Below are 22870 nucleotides of genomic sequence, written 5' to 3'. Positions count from 1 at the left end.
GAGGGCATGTTTCTCGTAACTTTATGGTATGCCACACTACTTGAAAGAGATCCATTAACAGGGAGGCACTGAAAAGCAGGAAAAGTGTTTCCCTCCTCATTCCAGAAGCTGACTGAATTGCATAAATATTTTCCTAAGCAATGATGTCATGTGGTTTTCATGAAATCCAAGTGTTGCTGTTGTAAGAAAAGGAATCATTGATGAGCGAACCTAAAATGGTCTTTGTGTAGTATACCTCACACTCAGGATCCAGTAACCACTGATGAGCTGGATGGGCATATACATTGGAAGAGATTGCCAACATCCATGAGATTCAAGGACGGACACATTTCAGCCCAGATTTATAAAGCTTTAACGCAACACATGACTGCAAGGAAAGTTACTGTGCTGCGTTGTCAACTACAGAGAGCAGAACTGCATCATATCTATAATGTAGTAGCTCAGTCCTGCTATCTCCCTCCACTGACGCAATTTTGGCAGCCTTGCGCCAAAGCTGGCACCCTTACGCTATAATGCAAGTCTATCTACATTGTGGTCAGCATAGTTTTTGTGAATGAAGGGTTACCATCCTGCACAAAAACTATGCTTTATGGTGGTTTCCTTTTTGTATGTGTACAACAGAATGCAGCACACATACAAAAAAGAAAAAGCAAGGAGAAATACAAATATTTCTCCTTGTTACACCACCCACAAGCATAAGCAGCATTTTGGCGCAAATCTATGTCTACAAGTCTTTGTACATATCGATTTGAACCAGAATCCACAAATGGATGCACAGGAACACTCATGCACCACCCATGGAACATCTTCTTGATGCGAAGTAATACAAGGCAGCGCATTCCACTGCGATGCATCACTCCTAGTTACAGATCAACTCAAATTGCCATTTGCATTGGTTTATAAATACCAACCTAGATTTTATACTGGGGCCGCGCTAAAAAAGTGACTCAAACCTGGCCGAAAATTAAACCTGGGCCTTCTTAACTTGTCAAAACAGATAGTTCAGTTGTTGAGGTTGTTGCAGGCTTGAACATTAAAAACGCAGATGGCCATCATACTATGCATATTTAAATATTGGCAGTTTCAGTGCGTAACAGTAAGCTTGATGCTGCCTCAGCGGAAGAACCAATACTCTCACATCCGCAGATACCATTGAGGGCATCTCCATTGGTACTTCCAGAAGTGTACCCTTTAAATATTTTACACACCAGAAGACTGGTTTCATCTATGGAGCATTCAGTTTGCAAAATGGTATGTCCAGTGCTTATTTAGCTACTTCAGCCACTTGAACCCAAGATAGAATGCCAAACTGTCCTGGCACTGTTTTTGATGGGTTAGTTGTAGTTTAGGCATTAGTTGAACCGCTTTATTTATTTACTAGAAAGAAAAAATGAAAATGCCAATGAGCAGAAAAACTGTCTGAAATCCACCAAACAGTCTTGACAATAATAAATAAAAATAAATTAGGCAAGAAGTCCAAATACACTCTAAAGATCAGTCAACAGACCAGATTCAATACTTTTGATTAAATGTGCTAAGCCAAGTGAAAGATAATGTGCAACAAATCTGCAAAATGAGTTCAAAACTGGGACCAGATTTATGAAGTCCTTACCTTGCCCCTGCGTCACGCAAGTCAAGGCAAGGGCTTCAGTGAGATCTACTAAGCCACTTTGCAAGGCTTAGTAAATCCAGAGTAACACAAGGCAGCACTAATCTCTGCCTTGCATTACTCTGCGTTGGAAAGGCTTTCCATGGGTAGAGTATGGGCAGTCGCATTCATCCACCCATTGTTTTTGGCGCAATCCCAGATTTACAGTAGTAAACCTTGGACTCTGTCACAATGCTATGGCCATCCCAACTGAGGCGTAACAAGGAGAAATATGTTTACTTCTCCTCCTTATTTCCTTTTTCTGCATAAAAAGAGAAAAATGCCTTTGAGGATTGTTTTTGTGCATGAAGGTATCAGAAAAACAATCCTGCCTATAAAGCCATGGCACAAGGGTGCCCGCCTAGGCGCTAGGCAGCACTCAGTGCTCCAGTGCAGTGAGACTACACCTTAGTAAATATACAGAGGGGATAAATATGTATATAGAAATATATCCCACATGAAAACATTAATTAATCATTGAGGCCCATTATTGTCTGACACGTTACTAATATTTATTTGGTCTTTTGTGTCTCCTTGGACTCTAATCAAAAGGTGGATTACCACATAAACATCACTCAATACATAACTACATCACTACATTTCTGACATTATACAAACAAACAAATAACCAATTAACAACATCATAATATCATACAATAAAAGTAGAAAAAACAAATGATTATTATAATTTTTGTGGATATTAGCACTGGAATCTTTTTCTTTTTTGGTAAGCTGCTAAACATTCTTCAGGTAAACAGCCTTATAACATGAGGTAATCGTATTTGGTATAATTTCCTTTAGGGGTGTTTCCTCCCAGTGCTTATACACAATGCCATCTCATTTCAATTGTTCCATTGTTCGATAATTTCAAAAACATTCCTCCAGAAAATAGTCGACGCGTTTCGGCCTTTCTACTTCTGGCCTCCTCAGGACATTAAACAGGGTGCCTATATACAAATTTACACAGAATTACTCTCAATCAACATCGTGTAAACACCACCACCAGTGCTACAAAAAGCACTGTTCACCCTTTTCTACACCACATATGTGACCTCAAAAGCAAGCAATATCAATGTGTATTCTATTTCTACCTTACTAACCAACACACACATGCTATATTCTCCCATCTGGTGTGGCATGACCACGAGTCGCAATTGTTCTATATAGTGCTCTTAAAAGAAAATGAATTCTCTTTTTAAAAAACAGAAAACCAAAGGAACCATGCGTATCAAGGCAAAATAAGCCTTTTCTATGATTTATATCCACTCCCTTTCTGTGGTGGTATTATTGTAATCATTGAAGATAAAGTGGAGATTGGCTGACCTTATTTTTCTATACGAAACTGCCATTCATGAAACTGTTTTCAAAGGAAGAGTTGCCGTTGATTTCATACTATCCTTTCGTAACACTGAAAACCATTATTGCAATATTCTTAGTTGTCATCCAATAAGCAATACATTTCCTGCAGACATTTTCAGCTCGTTAATTTACTTACAATTAGTCTTCCAAACCTCTTTCCCGAAAAAACTTCAAACACGCAAGAAGCACTGCCCCTGTGCCGGTGCTCCAATCTTTTGCAAACGCGCGTGTGTGTAAGTACAACTTATTTGAAACTGGTTTTGTCGCCGCTGCGAGCAATTAAGTCAAAAGCAAAAACGGACCAGACTTTCAACGAACTACCCAACCGGGTATTTTTGTCAGCCATCTCAGAGCTGTCAAATCCTGTATCTTTTAAAGGACACTCCTTCGTTATTAGTTCTATGAAAACTACATGTCCCCTATGTAACTGCCTCTGTGAATACGGTAGCCAAGCAACTTAAACTGAAAAAGGTGACAAATAAATGCCCAACACATGAGTTTAAATTAATTGTCATCATCATCATCAAAAGTACTTTATTCGATTGAATTTAACAATCATAAAAGTCATTATACATAAAAACAATGTTAAAAAAGGAGCAAACGCTAAGATACATATACATATAAATATGGGAGAAAAAAAAGAATAGAAGAAGTTAAAAAGGGTTAATAAACAATTTAGTTAAAACAGGAAGGGTACTCTCAGGTATGACACTTAAAAAACTCACTCATTTGCCTCAAAGTATAATCTGGCCTTAATCACTGAGCACAGGAATAAAGCTAATCCATTACAAATCGTGATAGATGGGAGAGACAAAAGATACAGAAAGGCTGGACGACATTGTTTAAAGTGCATTGATTTTAAAAATGGTATCACAAACATTTTCCTAGAATCTAAAAGGATTTAAAACAATTTGAGATCGAATTAAAATCAATACACTGCTTATATTCAATAGGGTCACATGTAATTCAAGATGAAAAAAAAAAAACAGGTACAAGCCCAAAGGATTCAAAACAGGCATCCCCTAATTTTTCTAATCTTAAAAAAAAAAATCACCCTTTTTGAGCATTTGGGTTTCTACGTTCCCTATGTTCAGTACTGTGGCAATTTAATACTTAAATTTGGCCTTTACACTCCACTTGGTGTCCTTTGTGACATCGTCGTGCTTCCTTCAGAAGCTCCCACCCTTGTTCGCCATCTTCAGATTCCTTTTTTCCACCATCTGGTCTGGAAGCCTGCTTAAGGATCTCCAACCAAGAGAAGACGATTGCAACAAAGAAGTTGGGAAATCTCCGAAGAAGTTACCAGGGTCATCTACATCACTGATGCATTCACATGAATGGAGAAAAATTTGCAAAGTCGGGAAACTTCAGAGAACGCACGTTCGGGGGGCTCTCCCCGATGAGCCTAGCTGGAGAAGACACCATTTCAGTTCTGTAAGAACTTCCACCACAAGTTTGTGTAGAAGGACACTCACCTGGTCTCTAACTTCTGCCTCTCGATTGATCCCCGGAGTGAAGACTGCAACACATGTTCAGCATTTGCACCAAAGATGCTAAGGGTAAGGGAGATACAGAGGAAAGCTTACCACAACAAGCAGAACCAGCAGGCAATGCATCTTTAAGAGATCTAGGCCTCTCTAGGGAAGAGGAGGACAATGCCACAGAAGAAGCTGGGGTGAGATATCGGACGCGGAGTTAAAGTTCGTCATGGCTGCACAGCCATCGAAGAAGAAGAAAGAGAAGGTAAGAGAAACTCTGATCCTTAAAGAATTGGCTGAGTCAAAAAAAAAACGGACTCCCGAATATCAAAGTGCGCCACCGCATCATAACACAAACCGATGGCAAGCATGCCTCAAGAGAAGGAGTCCCACAGATCCCTAGAATGGGAATCAAGTGGAGAGAAGACTCCCGAAAATCCCAAAGTGTTGGGGGATGTACAGAATAAAGTTGCTGGGGTGTCGAAAAGAAATGGTTCTCAGAATGGTCCATAAAACTCGATGACCACTACATCGTTGACAGAAACTTCCACAGACAAGAGGGAGACTCCCTCTCTCGAAGCCAAAATAGAGAAGAAGTGGAAAAGGCTGGTGGCTGAAATATCCACGCTCCTACAGAAAAAGGAGTTCGACGACAGCCTCAGAGGCTTCAGAATTCAATTGAAGGCTTTGACTCACGAGGACTGTAGAGAAAAGGAGGTCGAGGATTTTGAACCCTCCCCCTTCCCCCCCCCACCCTTTTACTCCTGACCCTCAGGGAGAGGAGGAGGAGCACTTCTACGACAAAGAGGAGGAACAAATCACGGAAACCCTTCACGGCGTGGAAGCTGAATACACAGACTAGTGGCACGAATTAGAAACCGACTCCCTAGGAAGACTTTACCCCTCAAGGCCTTTACCTCCTAACGATATAGGTATGTACAACCAAGTCATCAAACAGGCTGCTCATGAGTTCGAGGTCCAGCTGTAGGAAGAAAAGCCATAATCATGCTTTCTCCTGGAAACACTAATTCCGACACAGGCAAGAAATCAATTTTTACCAATGCTTCTTAGTGTTCTGGATCAAGGGAGGCAAGCTTTCCAGGAGCCTGCCTCTTGCAGGGGGGTAACCCCAAAAGTGGAGACGAAATATAAAAACTCTACAAAGGATCCACCTTACATTAAGGCCTCAGTACCAACAGACTCAATGATTGTCTCGACGGCAAGGAAAAGTGCAAATGTACCAACGACAGGGGCTCTCCTCCAGAAAAAGGAAATCAAAAAGATGGAACTCATGTGAAGAAAGGTGGAATGTAGTGGGGCTAACCAACGGTGGATTGCCAACTCCAATGCACTATCAAACCGACATGCACATCAACATTGGGATGAAGTTGGAGAATGTGTGAAACGCCTCCCAGAACAGTACAAAAAAAAGAACAGGACACTTGGTGTAAAGTGGCAAAATCATTGCTAATACATGCCTCAAGTCAGTTCTGGATGCAGCTGATACATCCAGTCGTCAGGCTAACATCCTCAATAGCCCATTCAACAAACCACTTTTTGGCAGCTCAGTGGGCGACAAGCTGAACCAATGAAAAAAGGACAAGAAGACAGCTAAATCAATGGGTGCCCTGCAATACAGGAGTGGACTATGCAGGGTATCAGCATTACTACACAGGCCTGTTGGAAGAGGGAGTTATCAGACAGGCAGCACACACCAAGGCTTCCAGGGAAGCATTCAAACATTGGGTTCCCAACAAGGATGTCGGACCAAACAACAAAGCAGACAGCCGTTTCGATGAAGGGCCGGAGCCCCATAAGGGAGGAACAAACCCCTCTCATAAGTGACTCAACACATCCAAGAAGCCTCCCACACATAACATAAATGAGAGGCAACAACATTGACAACAACGTCAACATGAAGCATCAATCTTACCTACATACAACATCAGTATGAGGCAGATTAAAATATTTCCTTCAGGAGTGGAGGAAACTACCTTCAGACAAATAGATTCTAAACTTTTTTAAAATTCTATGCAATATCTGAATTTGATTAACACCACCAAGGAGGGGTCCAAAGAGGAGAGTACACACCAAGGAGGACACCTTAAGGCTCTTCAAAGAAGTAGAAGAATTGCTATAAAAAATGCAATAGAAGAGGTTCCAAGACGAGAAACCAACAAAGGAAACTACTCAACATTTTTCCTTATCCCCAAGGTGGATAGATCACTTCGTCCAACCTTAGATTTAAGATTCTTAAACAAGTTCATTAAAACACAAAAATTCAAGATGTCATTCCCCAGCTGCAAGAGGTAGACTTCATAGCAACTGTAGTCTTAAAAGATGCTTACTTACATATTCCTATGAATGCTCACCACAAATATTTTCTACACTTTGTGGTGGACAAAACTCATTATCAGTTTCCAGTACTAACGTTCTGAATAAAATCCACACCAAGAGTCTTCACTAAGGGGGTGATTCTGACCCTGGCGGTCATGGACCGCCAGGGCCAACGACCGCGGGAGAACCGCCAACAGGCTGGCGGCGCTCCCATGGGCATTCTGACCGCCGCGGTCAGATACGGGAAACCGGCGGTGTCCCGCCGGTTTCCCGCTGCCCAAGGGAATCCTCCATGGCGGCGCTGCAAGCAGCGCCGCCATGGGGATTCCGACCCCCTTACCGCCAGCCTGGTTCTGGCTGTTTTGACCACCAGAACCTGGCTGGCGGTAACGGGTGTTGTGGGGGCCCCTGCAGTGCCCATGCCAATGGCATGGGCACTGCAGGGGCCCCCTAACAGGGCCCCACCAAGATTTTCAGTGTCTGCCAAGCAGACACTGAAAATCGCGACGGGTGCAACTGCACCCGTCGCACCCCTTCCACTTTGCCGGCTCCATTCGGAGCCGGCATCCTCATGGAAGGGGGTTTCCCGCTGGGCTGGCGGGCGGCCTTCTGGCGGTCGCCCGCCAGCCCAGCGGCAAACTCAGAATTACCGCTGCGGTCTTTTGACCGCGCAGCAGTATTCTGCCGGCGGGACTTTGACGGGCGGCCTCCGCCGCCCGTCAAAGTCAGAATGAACCCCTAAGTGTCTGGCATCAGCCCACCTCAGAAGAAGGGGGATTCATGTGTATCCTTACTTGGATAATTGGTTAGTGAGAGCAAACTCCCACAAAAGATGCAAAGAACATACTCAACAGGTAATACAAATGCTATTCACCTTGGGATTCTCAATAAACATAGAGAAATAACCCCCCAGCCGGAACAGGAAAAAAAAAATTCTGGGAGTGAGAATACACTCTATAGAAGGGAGGGTGTTTCCCAACGATAAAAGAATACTACCATTGATTGCGGAGACTCAACAATGCTGGAAGGGGCAAGCACCGACAGTGAGGATGGTAAGGAAACTGCTGGGGAATATGGCATAATGCATCCCATTAATACCATATGCGTGACTACACATACAACCACTATAGGAATGGCTGCAAGCACAATGGTCTCAAGCAACATGGTGTTGGGAAGATCTAGTGGCTGTCACAAAAAAAGTAGAAACAGAGATAGAGTGGTGGAACAGAGCAAATATAACAGCAGATGCCTCACATATAGGCTGGGGAGCTCTCTATAACTCACTCAGAGTCAGAAGAATTTGGAAGGCGGAGGAAACAGTGCAACACATCAACATACTAGAATTGAAGACGGTGTTCCTAGCCTTAAAAGCATTTCAGAAACAGTAATCAGGGCAAGCCGTTTTAATCCAAACAGACAACACCACAACAATGTTTTACATCAACAAGCGGGGAGCGCAATTCCCACAGTTATCGAAAGTAGCCAGGAAAATATGGAATGGGCCATACAAAGCAAGATGTCTTTAACAGCAATATACCTGCCGGGGATGGACAATACAGAGGCAGACAAACTCAGCAGACAAGCATCTTGCCCATAAAAGTGAGAGCTGAATCAGAAGGTACTCAAAAGAATGTTTCAGATCAAATTGACCTGTTTGCAACACCAGAGAATACAAAATACCAAAGCTTTGCATCCAGACAACATTGCCACCCATCCCTGGGGAAGCACCTGTCGATAAATTGGTCAGGGAAATTTGCCTACACTTTTCTTCCAATACCACTTCTACACAGGGTAATCAACAAATGCAAGAGGAGCGAAATAATGCTAATCTTAATTGCACTTCACTGGGCAAGACAAACATGGTCTTTGGAACTGATTCAGCTAGCAAGGGGAAGGATTCTGAAGTTACTAGTAAAACAAAACCTGCTATCTGTGGACAGAGGAATAGACCTACACCCAGAACCAGAAAATCTAAGCTTAGCAGCTAGGCTCCTGAAGACTTAGAGTTTGGTCACCTAAAATTATCAGAAAGGATCATGGCAGTATTTAGAGAAGCAAGAAGGCCAACCACACAAAAATGCTATTTTTAAAATGGAAGCAGCATTCCTCTTGGTTTCTTAAGAGGGGGTTGTCAAGGAAGAACACTAAGGAATCCACAGTTTCAAGATACTTAATGCATCTAATGGATGGTAATCCAACTTACCGTTCACTATGAGTACCAAAAGTAGTGTCTCAATTTCACATAAACCAAAACTTACAAATACCAAGGGGCAGAGGTATGGAAAGTGGTGCTGCACCCAGTGCAGCGCCACTTTCTCTCTGCCCTTTAGCACCATCCCTACCGCCACAATGTGTGCTCCATATTTAAAATAGTGTCATTTTTTGCTACACTATTGATGTACTCTGCAGGAGTAGTGCCAAAATATTGGCGCTACTCCTGCAGAGTACATAGGGGCCCATTCTAAAGAATGGAAGCCCCCTTTTAACGCCTCCTCTTTAGTAGGTGTTAAAAGTGCGGTAATAAATGGCGCAAGGAAATCCCGTAGATTTCCTTGCACCATTTAACCGGCTCCTCTAATGGAGGTAGGCCGCCTTAGCATACATTATGCCTTGCACAGGCATAAAGTAGCACAAAGGGTTACATTATGCCTTGCGCCACTCTGTAAATACGGCGCAGGGATTTTGGCCTCGTTAAGCTACATTAACGTAAAAAATAAATAATGTTAATGTGGAGCAAGGTGGCGCTAGGGGCCTTTAAATATGCCCCCAAGTTTTGTCCAAAACCGAAAGGGTCAAGCAGAGGAAGCGTTACATACATTGGGCACAAGAAGGGCACTTACGTACTGTATAGAAAGGACAAAGTTGTACAGGAAGTCAAAACAATTATTTGTTTGCTTTTCAGACAAAAACATGGGAAAGCCAGTTTCCTAAGGGTACAATGGCTAGATGGATTTGGGAGACAATCCAAATATGTCACACAAATGCAGGTGGAAGATTAGAAACAAGACTTAATGCAAACTCAACAAGGAAGAAAGGGGCAACCATTACCTTCCTTTCAAAAACGCCATTACAAGAAATTGTACATGAAATCTACATGAACTTCTACACACATTTACAAAACATTACTGCATAAACATCCAAATAAACATAGGAAGTACAGGTGGGTCAGAATATTCCAAAACATTTATTTGCAAATTTAAGTCAATCGTCTACCCATCCACCGCAAAACAGATATACTGCAATGTAATCTATGCAGCACAGCATGTGAATCCAAAATAGATTCATGCTGCAAAACGTAAAGGCCCATATTTATAATTTTTTAGCGCCGCATTTGCGTCAGTTTTTTAAGCAAAAGTGGTGCAAACTTACAAAATACAATTGTATTTTGCACGTTTGCACCGCTTTTGCGTCAAAAAATTACACAAATGCAGCGCAAAAAAAGTATAAATATGGGCCAAAGTTTCTTACCTTTAGGCGTAGTTTTGCAGCTTGACAAATTTTCTGGATTCACAAGCGACCTCCCACCTGCTCTAAAAAGATGAAAGAGAAGAGGCAAAAGAAAAGAATCTGCCCTTGGATGGCACCCCTCTCTTCAGAGACAAAGCGGACTCGGCCTTGGAGCGGTTCAAGGAGTCCAGGGCTACGGCTCGGTCCCTTGGCCTTTCTGCCGCCACACGCCCCCCACAGTCTGCTTTTCGTCCCTTTAGTGGCCACGGAAGGAGCGCCCTGTCGCGTTCTCAACCCAGCCACCGGGCCATACACGCTGGACAGCCTATGCGTGGCTGGGGGCGCAGAATCCACCGTGGTCGTGGGACAGGGAACCAGAGGTCTGTCCAGTCCACCCCTGCCCCTGCAGCAGCCTCCAAACCTTCCTAGTCTGTCCCCTCACTCCCACCCAGTAGGTGGAAGAATCCGCCATCACCTGCCCCACTGGGAACATATCACCACAGACGGGTGGGTTTTGCAAATGATTCAGAAGGGCTACTCCCTCCCTTTCGAATCCGCACCACCACACATGCCACCATCCTTCCATCCCCTTTCGGAGGATCATTTGGTGCTTCTCCGCCAAGAAGTCGCAGCTCTCTTGGCCAAGGGAGCTATAGAAAGGATCCCTGTGCCAGAAGTAGGTAGAGGTTGTTATTCCCACTACTTTCTGATACCAAAGAAAGACAAAGGCTTGCGCCCTATCCTAGATCTTCGGGACCTGAACTACTTCCTCAAGAGGGAGAAGTTCAAAATTCTCACCCTGGCTCAGGTTCTGTCTGCCTTAGACCCAGAAGACTGGATGGTAGCATTGGACTTGCAGGACGCTTATTTCCACATCCCCATCCTGCCTGCCCACAGACGTTACCTACGATTCGTGGTAGGTCACGAGCACTTTCAGTTTACCGTGCTTCCTTTCGGCCTTACCAGTGCCCCTCGGGTGTTCGCGAAAGTGATGGCGGTGGTTGCAGCTCATCTGTGCAGGTTAGGGTGCGCAGTCTTCCCCTACCTAGATGACTGGAAGTTGAAGGCGACTTCGCCCCAGACAGTGGTCTCACACTTCCAGACTACGGCGATCCTCCTGCACCAGCTGGGGTTCACTATCAACGTGCCGAAGACACACCTGACTCCCTCACAGACGCTCCCTTTCTTCAGGGCAGTTCTGGACACGGTGCGGTTATCCTCCCCAAAAGGCTATGATTCCGATCTTTCAGCCTTGGTCTTGGGTTTCGGTGAGACAGACTCTGAGGCTGCTGGGCCTCTTGGCCTCCTGCATTCTGCTAGTAGCACATGCCAGGTGGCATATGCGGGCTCTGCAGTGGGACTTGAATTTCCAGTGGGCGCAGCATCATGGGAATCTCTCCGACATGGTCCAGATCTCGGAGGGGACTGCGAAAGGCCTGCAGTGGTGGCTTTCGAATCCCAATTGGGTCAATGGCAGATCCCTTTCCCTTCCCCAACCACATCTCTCAATAGTGACAGATGTGTCGCTTCTGGGTTGGGGCGGCCACATGGGAGAGGTGGAGATCAGAGGCCTCTGGTCTCCGGCAAAGTCGGGACTCCAAATAAACTTGCTGGTGCTCCGAGCGATCAGACTTGTGTTGAAAGCACTCCTTCCCTCACTCAAAGGGAAAGTGGTGCAGGTGTTCACGGACAACACTACCGCCATGTGGTACTCCAACAAACAAGGCAGGGTAGGGTCCTGGACCCTATGTCAGGAGGCACTATGCCTCTGGACATGGCTGGAACATCAGGGCATTACCCTGATGGTTCAACATCTGGCGGGCTCCCTCAACACCAGAGCAGACAAACTCAGCCACCGACGCACTGTCGGATCACAAATGGCGTCTCCATCCGGATCTATATATAGATATATTTTTCTATATGAAAACCTATTGGCCTGGAATTTGTCTTTGAGTGTGTGTTTCTCATTTATTGCCTGTGTGTGTACAACAAATGCTTAACACTACCCTCTGATAAGCCTACTGCTCGACCATACTACCACAAAATAGAGCATTAGAATTATCTCTTTTTGCCACTATCTTACCTCTAAGGGGAACCCTTGGACTCTGTGCATGCTATTTCTTACTTTGAAATAGTACATACAGAGCCAACTTCCTGCACAGATGTACAAGTTACTTACCTTCGGTAACTAAATATCTGGTAGAGACATATTCTAGTTGCAAATTCCTTACCGCCCACCCATCCTCCCCGCCTGTGAACTGATTTCTAGGGACAGGGATTCTCCCCTTTCAGGTCCTTAGCTGTGGCGCACCAATATCAGTGTTCTTAGCGGCTCTGCGCTCTGGTGTGGAAAGTCATTAAAAGAAACTGCCATCACTGCGCGAGGGCGGCGTCTATGTACTACTCCCGACGTCATCACAGCGACCACGACGCCTATGACGTCTGTTGAGTCGACCAACTCCACCTACCGACGTGCAATGGTATTGGTCGAAGAAAAAATCTCCAGATCCAGTCTGACACCTGGGGGGAAATTCTAAGGTAAGGAATCTGCAACTAGACTATGTCTCTACCAGATATTTTGTTACCAAAGGTAAGTAACTTGTACTTTTTGCACAGTTAACACAGAAGCAAACACTGCAGACATGCTGGAACGTGTTTCATATGTTCTTATTAAATTGGAACCTTTACCTTAGAGTGGTTGATAGGAAGGGATGTATGGAATAGGTGTAACTAACCATTTACAGTTCAAACCTGGCTTCAAAGGGTTACATCGTCAACGCAAAGTGATGGAATCACAGTGGAGAGTGACCTAGAGGTTTAGTGCACTCAGCTGTACATATGAATGCTTGATTGTCATGGGTGGGACAGTGGAAATCAAACAGGAATCCCCACATGCATTTAAGGAAAGTGTAGTCCATGTCCTCATACCACCAAAGAACCTGTGTTTGTGAAAATAACACAACCCATGTGGGAGCATCGTGACAAGTGGCTCTTCTGCCACGGAAAAGGTAGTACTTTCTTTTTCCTCATTACTTAGTAACGGTATAGGTAGCTTCATTTTTAGCCATTGTTATTTCAGTGATGGTTCAAATTTATGTGAGCAGTCTCTTTTATTGGCTGTCAGGGACCTTTGCCTGATTTTAGTGTTTGTTGCACTCAGTTTAGCTATGTAGTAGCTTGCAACTAAGCCTTTCCATGTTGTAAAAGACTTTACTCTTCTATGGGAGATTGGGGAAGGACAACATTGTTGTGCTTGTTTTGAGTCTGTCTGGAAGCCATTTTCAGTAACTTTAAACATTGTTTGCATAATTTCTCTATCAGATTCTCTTAATTCTTTCTGCGACTTCTCTTTCTGAGTCTGTATCTCCTTATAAGCAGCATTGATTATTAGGGTTATCATACATTTATTTTTAACAGGATGTGGGCCTAAGAGAAAATCATTGAAATCTATTCCTCCATTATTTGCGGAGAGATGCTCCTTCACAGCTGCTAGGCTGGGAAATGCCATCGCAGGCACAGATTACCCGCACTGATGGTAGTAATACCTCTGTAATAGTACTGTTTAGGCAATTAGTTAATGGACCAGGAGTAATTAAAATGGCAAATGTCACTTTTTTATCCCCCTTTTTTTGTTCTCAGCCTGCTTGATAGATGTGGATGAAATATGTCATGCTGAGCCTAAACCGGTTGAACAGTTCTTTTGGAAAACAAAATGTTCAGATTCAAACACAACAAAGTTACTTAAAAAAATAAAAAATGCCTTTTCAATAGAAAATTGGTCTAGCCATAACTACAGAGGTGCTATCACTGATTCTGTTATATACTCAGAAACACACACACACAAACATTATGTAAGATTGTTATGCACGAATATATTGTTGTGTCTTTTTGTAAGGCTGTAAGAGTGAAGGCTGGTAATGGTGATTCCAAAGTTTTATTTTTCTGCCCCTGCTCAGGCACTTACCTGACCCACGAGGCCAAGGGCTCCGATGATGCCCCTGATGCTGATACAGCAATCATTAATGCTGAGGGAGGCCAGAGCAGCTCCGAAGACAAGAAAGAGTATTTCATCTGAAGGCTGAAGAGAGTGAAAGCAAAGTGATCCCCCACCAGATAATCAAGTAAACAGCAAATATTAGCCAATCTGAAACCACTCAAAGGCACTCAGGAGGCAAAGAAAGCAACCCAACGGAACGCAGCTATCCTCTCTCTCTGGATTAGGGGACGGAAGAATGAGAAGTAGAAGATGGGGGAACAGCCGTTTTGGAACCCAAGGAGCTGGCTTGTGCTCCTGAAATGAACTTGTACAAAATGTTACTACTAAAACTATGTAAAAACAAAAATGAATTGCTTGCTTGCATCTTCATCTCTCCAACGGAAGTCTGCTCTGGCACTGAACATTGCACTGTCCCTAAATACTACAAAACCCCAATGACAAGTGAAATCTGTATTTATTCACTCATTTTTTTATGTGTCAGATATTTTTGTTTTTTCATTTTTTCTAAGGTATTCATGGTATTTTATTGAATATTAGGTCTGTGTCCTAAGGATTTGCAGAATAGTATCTCATAAGGTATGGGTCTATCCCGTCTCTAACGCTACTTTCTCCAATTAGTAAGGTTTGACTTTACAATGCAAATCCACCTGTCAGTTTCCTGGATTGCCCACCAGACCTGACTCCACGCCTGTTTTGTCTAGTAAACATTCCACACGGAGGATTTATTCATCTGTGTGCGTTTCCAGAATAAACTAAGACTATTGACTATAGTGCACACACTTAGTATTGGGAGTGCATCTAAGGCTCACAAACATTCAATAAGCAAAGGTAAGTGAAGTGGGGGGAGCGATAGTCCAAATTCTAAAAAATGACCTAAGTTCATGGTGGTGATTATGACAATTATAAAATGCAGACTGCCAAAGTAATGGCGTCCAGGTGTTGATGAATGCCCCAAAAGTATTATTGTAGAATTGATAAAGTAAGAAATGCACTGGAGTTGTAGTTATAGAATACAGTTAACACCTTTGTCTATGGAAAAATTGGATGATGTCGAAAGCAATCCACCTGCTGTTCAATGACTCAACCTTTCTGCTCCAAAAATGAATATGATCTGACTTATAGATCATGTTATCATTTCCTCCAGATCCCCTTTCTCGCTCTCACACACTTGTTTGTGTGGTTTTCAAAAATCAGTGCTAAAGGACTCCATATCATACATCTGCAAAGAGGGCTTTACCCAGACTTAACCCTAACATTGTCATGTGGGCTGATGACTGTGCAACGATCCATTAGTTTGGACGTAAATCACTAACCCTGTGTAGGTTCTTGGAGATTCACTTCTAGGGGTGGCATTTATTTCTCAGTCACTGGCTTATAGCTTCATGTGAATATTGTCACAGGATAGAGTAAATACGACCCCTCTTCACCCGTTCTAGTGCCCCTAAGGCAAACACTTCATTCAGCAGGATCTGCTCCTCGTTAGCAACAAACCCCATACTGAGAACGTAGCTGCTGTCTCTCTCTCTTTCTGTCCCAGTTGAAACAATCAGATTTAGAACTATGTGGCCTCATCTTAGTCCATTGTAAAAGCCCCCTACCAATGCACGCCCGCAAAACCCAGGACCATGGAGTGGATTATGGCTCATTGAGATCATATCTGTACACTTTATGAATGATTAACACCCAAGTGTGCTGACATATTTCCTCGTCACCATGGTAGGGATATGTTGCATTGATCATGCCCCAAATTCTGGAAATAAATGCACAGTCGGTCTTATACAATGGGAAAATGGCATAACCTCACAAAAGTAAGTTAAGTTAATGCAGTCTTGAAGACCTAATTGTTGTGATTTAGGGTAACTTGACAGGGGTTCTCTTTTATACATGTTAGTGTCCCAGCCAACTGAAACTTGTCTTTGTATGTACTCCAAAAATTATGAATGACTATTCAGAACTTTAGCCTGCCATGTCTCTGTTAAGTATCACCAGACAAATTTTCTCTTTAGCTGATGTAAGCTTTGAGCCCACAGCCTCTTCAGTCAGAAATCGTGGCAAAACCCTTCCAGTCGCATGGTCCAAGTGTGAGTTCCTATAGTAACCTTTTCTAGCTATCTAATATGTGCTAGGTGCATGACAATGCATTACAGGCATGCATTTCTTCTACTTGTATACAGTGCAAACTCTTAGAACATAGACCTGTGCTTCCACTCGCACTCGCCCTTCTCCTACTACGCAGGATTGCCTGTTAGCAGCCTATTTGTTTATCCCAGTCGACAGGCTGTGCATTATTTAACTGTATATGATCTATTATTGCAAATGGTGATTCATTGATCTGAGGATATAGGGACAACATTTACGTGATTATATTGTCATGAGAAATAGTTCATTTGTTGACGTTCGTGCTTAATGAATATTCCTCCCATAAGATTTTGTCGAGCGTTAGCGGCTAGGGAGTAAGGCTGGCTGTTAAGCATGTTCCATGCGGATCTTGCCTTTCTGAGTTATTCGGTAAAGAATGCACTCTGCTCCATGGTTTCTCCTTCCTCTAGAAATGCAGCTTTCGTTGTTTCTGCTGATAGTTTGAAAATCAATTTGAAAATCACAAGCTCACCCCTCGCTGTCAAATGATATATGTAGAGTACGTTCATTGATCAATGCCACAAATGTACCCTTTGGCATAACTTTAACATGTCTCTCAAGTGAATTTTTTTAAACAAGTTTTAATAGGTTTTCTTTTTCACCTCTAAATACAAAACAATAGGTCATGCCGATAATAGCTTAAGCATCGGGACGTTGTCCCAACAGAGAGCAGTAAATAAACCTTTACAAAAAGAAATTTGAGTTCATTGGCATAGGTTTGTCGACAGATTGTGACATTAGTTCAATAATATAAATTATTTACTAATTCTATGCTATTATATACTAATAGAGAAAACAAAACATACTAAAACATAAGCAGTATGCTAAGTGAGTTTAATCACATGCGTTGCAGTCATTCCGCAATGATTTGAAACATAAGCAGCTTGTTTTATTTGGGAAAGATGTTCAACATTTAGAATGGTTTATGAGACAATGATTCATATCTAGGAACAGCGGATGTACCGGTCTATTTTAATGATTAATTTCAGCTTCTCTGTACATTCAAACCTTACCCGAAAAACTCTCCAGTACTAAGGTCTAAAGATAGATCTGCCAGCCTCACTCACGAGCTCTGCATTATGATGCAGTGTTACCTCATATTAGTCTTTCCAGGTGTAAAATAATTTAAAAAATACCAACTACATCATCCTTCCGCCTATGATTCTGATTGTACCATTATCAAGTAAAAAGAGTAAAACATTTAAAAAAATGCTTTCGGTTTCCTCTTTGTTATATTTCTATGAGGGTTTTGTCCTGTTAATTTAGCTTTTTGTAGTAAGCATATGTTCAAGGTGTAAATGTCATAGGGGCTAAGCCACACGGTCACTTTTGTGCATGTAAAATAGTATTTCTTCATGTACTCACAAATGCAATTTACTAAGGCCTTTATAGAGATCTTTGCCTAAGCACTTGTAGGGCTTTGTTTATGGTGTGAATGGGGGAGAGGCAACTGGGAGTAGCTTGAAAATTAGGAATGTGTACTAGAAAGTGGGTTGGGAAGTGGAAATTAAGGAGGGTCACAAGGAGAGACTTCAACGCACCCACAAAAGAGTGATCAGTTGCAATTCCCCAAAGTTCCACCCATGTCTATACCAGTGGTGCTAAAGCGAAAACAGGCCTACTTTTGCGAGGAAGAGACATAGAAATCGACGAAGGCAAGGAATAATACTACCAGCACTAAGGGAAGAATAATAAAAAAAGTGACGTTTAGCTTTTAGAGGACCTCCGTCTGGACACTTTGGCCCTGATTTATACTTTTTTTGCACCATTTTACTGTCATTTTTTGACGCAACAGCAGCACAATCTTACAAAATACAGGCCCGTATTTATACTTTTTTTAGCGCCGCATTTGCGCCGCTTTTTGACGCAAAACGGCGCAAACCTACAAAATACAATGGTATTTTGCAAGTTTGCGCCGTTTTTGCGTCAAAAAACGACGCAAATGCAGCACAAAAAAAGTATAAATACGGGCAACAATGTGTAGTAGGCCCTGTGTAAATATTTAAATTGGATAAGACGGAGGCAGGTCGAGACTCCAGCCTCCCTGAGGGCCCACAGATCCTCCGTCCAGGCATCATTGTCCAATGGTTCCAAGTTCTATTCCCAAGCAGCCTGAAGGGTGGGTAGTGTATTAGTGCTGTTAGTAACCAGAGTCCGGTAGATTTGAGTAATTTAGTGTGACATGAGGTCTCCCAGTAGGAGCCTGCCCTCAAGGGGGTTGAATTCTGGGATATTTGAGAGATGTCATGTATGGTGGGTGAGAGTGTTTTGGAGTTGAAGGTATCGGTGGAATTGGCTCATGTGGAGATTGTATTTTGCTACAGGATATGGTTTCAGCAATACGCTCTGCATGATGTCTGCTAGGGTTGATATCCCAATGAGATACCAGAGCCGAAAGCCCTCCAGCTGGGACACCTTAGGTAGCATACGGCTCGGCCAGAGGGGTGTCGGCTCCGTCAGTCAACCTCACCACCCCTTGCCACAGAGGGTGCCCCTCCATAGTCCCAGTGCCACCTGAGTAACCAATGGCAGGGATCCCATGCCCTCCTCTCACCGCAGAGATATGTCCTCCCCACAACTGTAGAGATATGACAAGATGGGTGCATCGTTAATAGCCCACTTTTCCAATGCGTGAGCAGGATCATACTGTGACCTATACCACCAGTTGTTAATGACCAGCAGCCGATAAGTGGTATAGTAGACAGATATCGACTGTGGCAATGCTCCCGCAGTAAGTCAATTGAAAACAGGCCCTGAGAGCAACCTGGGTCCCCCTCCCCTTCCCAAAGGAACCCCCCTAAAGATAGAATCATTCCGCCTGAACCATACTACAGGGTATGGGCAGTTCAGGAGCTGATATAATAAACAGGGAAGGGGCACCATCTTAAATATTGCCGATCTTCCCATTAACGATAGGGGAAGATGTGACCAGGTTCTGACCTCGTCTTTCACTCTTGCCAGTGCGGGGTACAGATTTCGATCCCACGCCACCTCCCAATCCAGGGAGACAAAAACACCTAAATATTTAAACCATTTTGTCGCACGTGCCACGCCTGGGGCCCATTCAGTGGGGCCTCAATAGCAATTGACCAGAAACACTTTGGATTTAGCGGCATTCATATAGAGGCCCGAGGTTTCCCTGAAGATCCGCATAATTTGTACTAGGCGGGGCCCTGTAATCTCTGGGTTGGTAAGGAAGAAGAGGATATCGTCAGCATATCGAGCATATTGGAGAGTCTGGCACCCCATTCAAACCCACCCACCTGGGCATCCATTCTAATCCATACAGCGAGGGGCTCCAGCGCTACTGCGAAGAGGAGCACAGAGAGGGGGAAACCTTGTCTCGTTCCCCTAGCGTTCTGGAAGTGCCTCCACACTGCGCCCGCCACCCTGATAGTTGTGGACAAGTCTGTATAAAGGAGATGTACGTATGAGAGGAATTCGGCCTCTGCACAAGGCCAAAAAGATAATCCCCCTGGACAGAGTCAAACGCATTGTCCATATCTACTAAGAGGTGGGCTGCCACCCTCTCAAGGCAGTCAGCCATGACCAACGCAGTATGAACCCAACAAATATTGTTTCATGTAGCCTGGTGGGGCATAAGGACAGACTGGTCTGGGTGGACTAAGTATTGTATGTGTGTCATGAGTTGGCATGCCAGTGTCTTGCAAGGAGCTTCACCACCATGATAAGGAGAGAGATCAGACGGTACGTCTTCTCATCTGGAGGACTACCAGGTTTTCGAAAGACGACTATCTCGACCTGGCACCAGTCAAGTGGGAGGGGCTCTCCCCCCCCGCCCCACCCCCCCCAATTCCTCAGCTGTAATGTCCTCCTCCAGGGAAGCTCTGGGTGTGGCACAGAGTACATAGGGGAAGGTCCTCAAAAAGCTCAAGGATCTGGTCAAGGGACAGGGTCTCACTACGGTTGTATAACTCTTCCTAATAGGAGGCAAAGCCCTTGGCCACCTCCTGCGAACCCACCAACCTCTGGTCCCCTCTAATCACCTGCGTCACAGAGTGCCCTTGGACTGACTGACAGAGCCTATGTAGCACTATACAGGACTTGTCTCCCAACTGACACTGGCAGCTTTGGGCTTGCTGTTGAGCCCACCCCAATTGTCGCCACACTGTGTGACCTTCAGAGGACCTTTCCAACAGCTCGAATGACCCTATCCGTTGTTCGAGGGCTACGAGAGTGCACTCTCGTCGACGGACCTCTCTGGCACAAAAACTAATATCTACACCACATATGGTGACCTTGAAGGCTTCTCAAAGTGCAGTGGCCGAAGGGGCAGTGGCGGAGTTGAGGGTAAAGTATACCTCTATGGACCGGGATATGTGTAGTGTATATCGTGGGTTTTGTAAGTGCCACGGGAGAGACGCCACCAAAACTTCGGCCTCAGGGGTCCCAAGCAGATGTGTAGGAAAATGGGTGATCTGACTGTGTGTCAGAATATCCATCTTCGCTACCCTATGAGCTGATGTGTTGGGGATGAAAAAATAGTTGAGGTGGGAAAACAATCTATGTGATTGTGAGAAGTATGAGTATGCAGTGTCTGAGGGGTGGTGGATTCTCCAGATAACAGGCAGGCCAAGGGCAGCGGTGAAGGAGGTGAGTCTGGACTTCCACCCCACTGTCCACCTGTCCACTTTGGGGTCCATGATAGATTCCAGTAACCACTAATTAAAGTTAGTCCCTCTGGGAGATTCCCCCATAAATGTAGCACCAGGGTCACAAAAGACTTCTCTACCGGCCAGGGACATAGAAACATCTATTTGTAATGGGTTCCTCGTAAATGGATCCAGCGATTATCACATATCACCCTACACAATCTGTCCAGGTCCTAGTGTGCCTAAAGGGGATCCCTCTTCATTTAACTATGCATGTGCCCCTGGAGCCTCTGGTGAACCCGAGGGATAAACTCGATCAAAGCCATATTTTGCAAAGCAAGGTGCTTTGGAACCGAGAAGGTGTGTCTCCTGCAACAGTAGAATATCTGCATCCACACTCTTAGCATGCCTGAAGATGGCCCTTCTTTTTATTTTATCAAATAGGCCCCAGACATTCCAGAACACAAGGTGGAGGAGGCCTCAGGACTCATGGTGTGTGCTTAGGGACTGGTCAGGAATGTTGTAAATGAAGGTCAGGGGCATCAGAGTGGTTAGAAGGCGGGTCTGCGTGCCCGCCTACGTCCAACATAAAAACCAAACAGTGAACTCCCCAGACAGTACAACAACCCCCCATACTTCACGAACCATGAAATATCCATAGCGGTATAAGTGTGCTAGGGACCCCCAAGGAGGGACCCAGGGAACCACACCCAACTACCCCCATCTCATCAAGTAAATAACACTAAGGTATGTAAACTAACTGCCTCTGTGGCTGGCAATTAGAGCATTTTGTGGCCACACTGCAGTTTGTTGAGAGCATAGAAGAAGAAACAAAGCATCCCTCCAAGTGATAAAGAGCAAGAAGTCACAGAAGTGACTCCCCATAGGCCCTCCATCTGCCAAATTCAAGGTGTTTCATACTTCCGAGAGGACCTCTAGGAGGATTGTGATCTATGTTTACGGTTCAATGGAATCTTGATTCGGTGATCTCTGTTTTCTCCCTGTGATGAGTCAGAGTCAAGTCGAGGTGGGGTGTGTGGTTTCAGCTGTACTTTTTCTTTGCGCAACGGAACACTTCTTCAGGGGAATCAAAGAAGTATGCTTGGGAGTTAAACACAACCTGTAGCTGTACAGGGTGGAGGAGTATATATTTGAGCTTCAACTCCCTCAGGCATTGCTTAGCGGCGGTAAGGATTGGCGCTGTTGCTGCACTCGACATTAGGTGGTGTAATTGGAATTTTTGTTTGTTTTGGGATCTAACAAACTTGAGGATAGCATCACAGTCTATATAATTGAGGGTTTAGCGATCACTGGGCAAGGCCAAGCCCCAGTATGAGCTTCTTCACAAGTGCTGCCAGGTGGGCTCCCTCTATAACAAAGCAGTTCAACAGATCATCCGCCGGTATGAGTGACCTAAGCCATTGGGAGAGGAATATGTCCATAGATAAGCCTTTGCACCCCTCTGGGAACTCAATGAAATGTCCGCGTGTTTCAGCGTACACACAATAAAAAGCAGGGGTCTACCCCATCCCCAGGTCCCTCGCTGACTAGACATTCTGTCAAGAGCTAACCTGTTGGTCTCATGGAGACACAATGCTGACCCAAGTTGCTTGTTCCCAACTGCACCTAGACGTTGCATGCCTCCCACTTACTTGTACGTGATTGTCACTGGAACTTTCAAGGGGAAAGGGGATGGATGATAGAGAGAGAAATACCGACATCGCCTGGCAGGATCGGGATGGCTACTGATGGTCTACGAAGAACATATATCTCCTATGATGAATTAAACATTAGTCAAATAACACTTCATTTAACCGATATACTAAAACTACTCTTCGCCATTTCCCATAAA

The 22870-nt window shown here is 44.2% G+C and overlaps 1 protein-coding gene across 3 annotated transcripts in view; it reads left to right on the top strand.

Moving 5' to 3' along the window:
• Nucleotides 1–17618, top strand: part of CADM3 (cell adhesion molecule 3) — a 603256-nt gene extending 585638 nt beyond the window's left edge. For all 3 annotated transcript variants that reach the window (XM_069217689.1, XM_069217688.1, XM_069217687.1), the window contains one exon: nucleotides 14226–17618. In XM_069217689.1, the coding sequence (XP_069073790.1) occupies nucleotides 14226–14344 (119 nt within the window). In that variant the 3' untranslated portion in view covers nucleotides 14345–17618. The remainder of the gene's footprint in view (nucleotides 1–14225) is intronic.
• Nucleotides 17619–22870: the final 5252 nt, after the last annotated feature.

Source organism: Pleurodeles waltl, chromosome 12, assembly GCF_031143425.1.
Source record: "Pleurodeles waltl isolate 20211129_DDA chromosome 12, aPleWal1.hap1.20221129, whole genome shotgun sequence".
Classification (NCBI taxonomy): domain Eukaryota; kingdom Metazoa; phylum Chordata; class Amphibia; order Caudata; family Salamandridae; genus Pleurodeles; species Pleurodeles waltl.
This window is presented reverse-complemented; position numbering and strand designations above follow the sequence as displayed.